Below are 6,565 nucleotides of genomic sequence, written 5' to 3'. Positions count from 1 at the left end.
CACGTCTTCAAGTTGGTAGCCCGATTGAAATGTCCCAAGAGGCAGAGAGGGTTAGCCTCATTCTGCTTTCTTGACGAAAATATGCGATCCACTGATTAGATCCATATCGAGTTCATTTGAGTATAGTCCGACAAATGGCATGAAGCACAGAGCGAGAGGAGGAAGCGACTGCTCTCGAGGAGAGGGAGGGATAGGGTGACCAGGTGTCCCCCTTTTGGTTGTACTGTCCCACCATTTGACCAAATGTCCCGCGTCCCTCATATTGAGAGGATGTCCCTCTTTTCGAAGCCAAAAAAAACATGCGTCTAAAAGCCCCTCCCTACAGACAGTAAACGTAGCAACCCGCCTCTTGTCCACACACATTGCTCTGATTGGTTATAGTACTTTAGCGTGCTGCTTGCCTGCTTGTGACGTGACTGAGACTGAGTCGTGATGCTACCTCATATCGCAAATCTGATTGGTCAAAAAAAACACAACAACATTACAAGCGAACTAGTTCAAGATGGAAAGCAGTAAAAAGAAACGGACCTGCAGTTACAACCAAGACTGGCAAACGACACATGACTGGGTGAGGCAGATGGCAGGCAATCCGCAGCAGGCTTTCTGTGTTTTGTGTCATAGTTCGTTTTCAATTGCGCATGGAGGAAAATACAACTTGAAGCGCCACAGTGGACGTGAGTCTCACTTGAAAGTGGCTCACCAAAAAGAAACATCCAGATCTATGGATACGTTTCTTTTTAAACCAAACAATGATAGCCAGACGGACAAGGTCACTGCAGCTGAGATAACAAGTGTCTATCACACAGTACAACACTCCCATTCATACAGGTCAGCCGACTGTGGTAACCTTTAACCTTTGATTTAAATCTATTCGGTGAAGACCATGGCAGTTATTCTAATATAGAAACACAATTTATTTGTATTATTATTTTTGTATTATACTACACTGTTTTCCCTTGTTCTGTGTTAACAGGGAATATCAAACACAAGACATTCCTGTCAAGTGATGACGTTTGAATATTTAAAACAGATGTTAGGTGGTATTTAATTTGTATTTATTTTGATTTAACCTTTAACCTTTGATTTAAATCTATTCAGTGAAGACCATGGCAGTTATTCTAATAAATTTTTTTACATTATCTATCTGTCCCACTTTGTCCCACCAAAATCGTACTGTTGTCCCACTTTGTCCCACCAAAATCTTACTGTTGTCCCACTTTTGGATTTTTTGCATCTGGTCACCCTAGGGAGGGATAATCCGAATGTTGGTGGTTCCGGGTCCCCAGGTCAGTTCTTACCCAGTCCATCACTAACAGTTGACTAATTTACTCACACATTTGTCGTATTGTTGTTTTCACACAGTCACCTCCACCGGGAAACATGACAGCCTTAGACGTGACATCGCTGACCTACATCACCAACATCGGCTGTGGCCTGTCCATGTTTTTCTTGGGAATAGGTCTTTTCATGCAGGCTCTCATCAGGTATTGATATTACAAACACCACGGACAACGTGTTATGATGACTTTCAAATAGCTATTGCTGACACAGACCAAATTGATTCCATACAGGAGGAGGAAGGCAACCCAAGCCTCCCAGATCCTGACCAACCTCTTCGTGGCCATGTTTTTCCTGAACCTGTTCTTCCTGATTAATGAGCCCATAGCAAACCTTGGGAGCTTCGGTGGATGTGTAGCCTTGGCAGCTGTGTTGCACTATACTATGCTAGCTACCTTCAGCTGGTTCTTCATAGAGGCTCTACACTTGTACCTGCAACTGAGGGGAGTCCCTGCTGACATCAAGAGCTATATACTGAAGATTTGTATTGCTGGATGGGGTGAGTGAGTACTGGAACTGGTCTGTGCACTATAGACTCTGCTGTGGAGCATATTAGTCTGGCATGACAGGGAGGGACATTTGAACCTCAGAAAATAAACAAATCAATTCTAGTTGGACCAAATAAACAAACTGGGTCCCTGGAACTTCCTTGAAGCTCGGAAACATAGTTTACAATATTTATTATGCAAAGAAGTATCTTCCAGGTTTTATTTTATACTGCTGGAGTATGGGGTTTTGATGATGCACCTGAATGTAATGCTATCCAGAACCGGGCCATGAGATACTTCTTGGGAGTCCATAAATATACACTATGTGATCTGGGAGTGGTGGAAGATGAATATCATTTTATTTTGTATTGCCCTTTGTAAACCGATTTGAGGAGGGTTTTATTTGAGAAAATTCAAATAGTAAATCCGGATTTGTTTTGGCAGTCTGAGAGTTGTATGTTGAGTTTTTTGTTGTTGTGGAGGACATCTTCAGTTTTGCAGAATTTTTGGAGAAAGCATGGCACTTGAGACAAAACACACTATATCCTATATAATTGTATATGAATTCCTCTTGTTTCTTTGTTTACATACATTGCTTACAGCTTGTGTTATATTACATTTTATTGTATTTTCTTTTTTTGTGGCCATCGTGGTCTATATGTCATAATTTGGCAAGTCATTTGTCAAGTATAATATTATATACTTATTGTTATGTGTCTTGTAAGCCCATATGGGCTGGGCATACACCTGTATGTAAGACACAAAAATAAAAGAAACATCAATCAATCAATCAATCAATCAATCAATCAATCAATCAATCAATCAATCAATCAATCCAGGCTTCTGTTTGGTTCACACAATAATTGTGTAAGAACTTTCAAATGATTGTTGTATGATACACTTTTCCTCCCAAGATTCACATAGTGCTGATACCTCTCTTTGTCTTCAGTCATTCCAGCTGTAGTGGTGGTTGCTCTTATCATCGCAGGAAAATACGGCTTGCTGTCCATCAACACAGATGATGGAAATTCTGTGAAAATGCAAGTAACTTTTAATGAACACGAAAACCTCCAGAATCCATTATCTATTTTCACAAAACACAACCACACTACCAGGGGGTTTCACTGATATCACCTTTTGCTGACCAAGTACAAATACGAGTACTTCCTTTTGAGTACTCACCGTATTCTTTCTACAAACACAGTGTTACATTTGAACGTTTTTATTTAACCAAATAATAAACTAACCATTTGATTTTCTAATTTCACTGATAGATAGGCTCAATCCTTTCTTCATCATTAGATAGCATTGTGCTAGTGCTCACCTCTTGGTATCTGTGACATTAATCCATACAGACTAGAGTACACATATTTTAGCCGATACCGGTGCTTGTCCTCTAACCACTACTGTAAATCACCAAATGAAACACTGCTTTCCTTTGCGATTCTCCTAGGTGCTGGATAACCGACGCAGTCGTCCATGAAGCGGTGAACCTCGGTTACTACGTGGTGGTGTTCACCTTCACCCTCGTCGTCTTCATCACGGTCATCAGGCAGATGGTCTTCATGGAATCCAAAGCTGGGGACGGCTCCACCAAGATGAAGACCCTCACAGTTCTGGGTCTGCTGACCCTGCTGGGCGTCAGCTGGGGCTTCGCCTTCTTCAGCCACGGACCCCTGATCCTACCCTCCTACTACATCTTCACTGTCATCAACGCCTTCCAAGGTAGTCGCAGCAGGCCTTTAGTCAAGCCTTTACGTTGGGACGTCGTAGCTAGGCCGCACGGGAACCGCTCAACGCGGTACCGGCACTCGCAGACCATCAGACAAGTCTCTGAAGAGGAAGTACGCCTAATTTAAGAATTTGTACACGTTATTCTTGTGGTTTAAGTCTGAGCTGCTCCTTAGACAATTCATTGGGAAAGACGGGAAGGATGACACTGAGAACACGCAGGGCAGGGGAATGTTCTGAGTATATGGGTATGTTTTCTGTTTCAGAACTGACAACACTACTATAGAATAAAGCTCAAGACTCTGTGGGCCCACAAAATCAGTCTCCTATTCATAGTCATTGGAGCAGCTCCAGACTTAATACCTGATGACACCACAAGTTTGAGTCATACTCCTGGTTTCTGGCTCATGTTCGCTCATGTTCACAAATATTGATTGAACTTTCCTGGGCCATGGAGGAAATAACATAATACATTATGCTTAATTTGCTTAATTTGGGTGGCGTTCCCTTTAATGTATGAGCAGCAGACAGACAAGTATAGGTACAAAAGCACGTGTTTCAGCACACAGCAAAACACTTGTGAAGTCTGTGTGCTGAAAGGCCTCTTGTTTGTCTGTCTGCTGACCACATTAAAGACACATTAGAGGATATTGTCTGTGTGTCTCCTTCTTCAACGTTGGGACATAACAACTCTTTGTTCGTGCTCTCTGTGACACATTTTCACAGAGGAGGGTTTTTCATTGAGCTGCATCAATACCGCTTGTTTAACTGCCGAGCCTGCATTCCAAACTATCGGATGATATTAGATACAGACCCAGTTCACTACTTTTACTTACAGTATAGACTTAGGCCATAAGTGTGGGGGTTTTGGACAAAAATGATTGAGTTAGTTATAATAATTGTTTCTCCATTAGATTCTACATGCACCTATGATTTGGAAAAAAAGAAAATAAATTAAATTAAAACATTTATAATAATAATTATTATTATATATATTTACAAACATATAGTTATTTACACATTGTGCAAATTGCTCCTGGTATTGGACTTTAGTGTCAGACTTTATTAGGGAAATGGATTGATGCCGGTTCCCTGGTATCAATAGCGGTGTATCTCTATACAGTAATATATGGCAGAACAGAAACAAATTGCAGTGATATACTTTAGAGAGAATGAATAATGGTGTAGGAACAAATATTATCTAACTTGATTGTTTTTTTTTTTACTTTTAGAATTAGAGCTAAGCGGGTAGATTTGAGAGGCAGATGGATAGTTCTGTATTGAATGTGAAGTAGGAAGGATTTCCCTGAGACATCATATCTGACACTTAACCACTTGGTTAGTCAATGGTTTCTTAACATATAGATCCTCATTAATTCCTGAGGTACTTAATCGTTACTATTGTGCGCCCTAAAGTAAAACATTGTAACATTGGCAAAGACGGTGTCATGCATTTACACATTTAAATTGTACTACAGAGTGGGCTTCCACTGGGTGACTGCGGTTTACTGTTTTTATCTCTTGTAGGTTTGTTCCTGTTCATCTACTACTACAACACCAGCAAGATCGTGGAGGAGGAGGACAGTGACATCGCCGAGAGTAGCGATAAGAGCAGCACATTTAGTACTGTCTGTGAATATGTGGGTCGCAGCGAGTAAAGTAAACGCATGACAAAATTAAAGGGGCACTTCACATCATTTCATGGAGCTTTTTGGATGTGTGTGAGATTATGTGCAAAATAAATCAGCATTGTTTTTTGGTGAAGTGTGCCTTTAAGATATCTATATCTATCTATCTATCTATCTATCTATCTATCTATCTATCTATCTATCTATCTATCTATCTATCTATCTATCTATCTATCTATCTATCTATCTATCTATCTATCTATCTATCTATCTATCTGTCTGTCTGTCTGTCTGTCTGTCTGTCTGTCTGTCTGTCTGTCTGTCTGTCTGTCTGTCTGTCTGTCTGTCTGTCTGTCTGTCTGTCTGTCTATCTATCTATCTATCTGTCTATCTATCTATCTATCTATCTATCTATCTATCTATCTATCTATCTATATATATATATATATAGCCATGAGCTAATTTCTTGTCAGCCTGAGAAATTATATGAAATCAGTTTGGCACAAGGGGGCAGTGTCGGTTTTTACATGGTCATACTGAAGGCTCTAGTGTGAGGACTGAGGAGGGGTATATACTTTCTGATGAACTGTCAACTCTATCTGTCTGTGTGTGCCTCTCTCTCTCTCTCTCTCTCTCTCTCTCTCTCTCTCTCTCTCTCTCTCTCTCTCTCTCTCTCTCTCTCTCTCTCTCTCTCTCTCTCTCTCTCTCTCTCTCTCTCTCTCTCTCTCTCTCTCTCTCTCTCTCTCTCTCTCTCTCTCTCACACCTAGTTCTTGAATTCGGAATGAGTGCTCTGACATGAGGTGGCCAGTTTGGTTTAACCTCAGTGAAAGAGGACCCAGATGAACGGAACCCTGAGAGGGGAAGGGATGCTCTCCTAGGAGTGATTTGTGTGGATGACTGTTATCTCCGCTATTCCAACCAGCAGAACAACTCTCTGATTCACCGTATGAAACTCTGAGGGAATGTTGTGATTCACTTGGGGCCATATTAAAGCCTTCCTAAATCAAAGCCTCTACTGTGTGTCGGAATACGATGAGTAAATGTTTTTAAAGATTTTTTTTGCCCCTTTATGACTGATGTGGGAAGTGGTTTGAAGTTAGCAGAGGGATAAGCGTGCAGTCAAAGGGGGTGGGGGGGGGGGGTTTTGTCTTTCACTCAGAGAAGACTAGGGGGTTGAGCTATAACCAGCTAGCGCCTTGCGTGCCTGCAGATAATTACCTTGTGCCTACAGAGAGCAGTATCCACTGAGCAAGGGGCCTTAACAGGCTGACAAGAAATGAGCTCATGGCTACCTATAGTGATAAGGAGCCTGGGGGCGTGCCGCTTCGTTTAACCATTATCCAACACAGGACTTTTGTTTTTACTCTCTGTATGAAATA

At 41.3% G+C, this 6,565-nt stretch overlaps 1 protein-coding gene across 1 annotated transcript; it reads left to right on the top strand.

The window, feature by feature from the left end:
• Nucleotides 1-1,380: 1,380 nt before the first annotated feature.
• On the top strand, nucleotides 1,381-5,547 carry LOC311225756 (adhesion G-protein coupled receptor G2-like; the record flags this gene model as incomplete). Its single annotated transcript, XM_084311150.1, has 5 exons — nucleotides 1,381-1,484; nucleotides 1,572-1,837; nucleotides 2,776-2,866; nucleotides 3,280-3,551; nucleotides 5,085-5,547. The coding sequence occupies 5 exons, from the start codon at nucleotides 1,381-1,383 to the stop codon at nucleotides 5,213-5,215; spliced, it is 864 nt and encodes a 287-aa protein (XP_084167276.1). The 3' UTR covers nucleotides 5,216-5,547.
• Between the last annotated feature and the right edge of the window lie 1,018 nt (nucleotides 5,548-6,565).

Source organism: Notolepis coatsorum, assembly GCF_963971535.1.
Source record: "Notolepis coatsorum genome assembly, chromosome: 3".
NCBI lineage: Eukaryota > Metazoa > Chordata > Actinopteri > Aulopiformes > Paralepididae > Notolepis > Notolepis coatsorum.
Note: the sequence above shows the minus strand (reverse complement) of the source record. Positions and strands in the feature narration are given on the sequence as shown.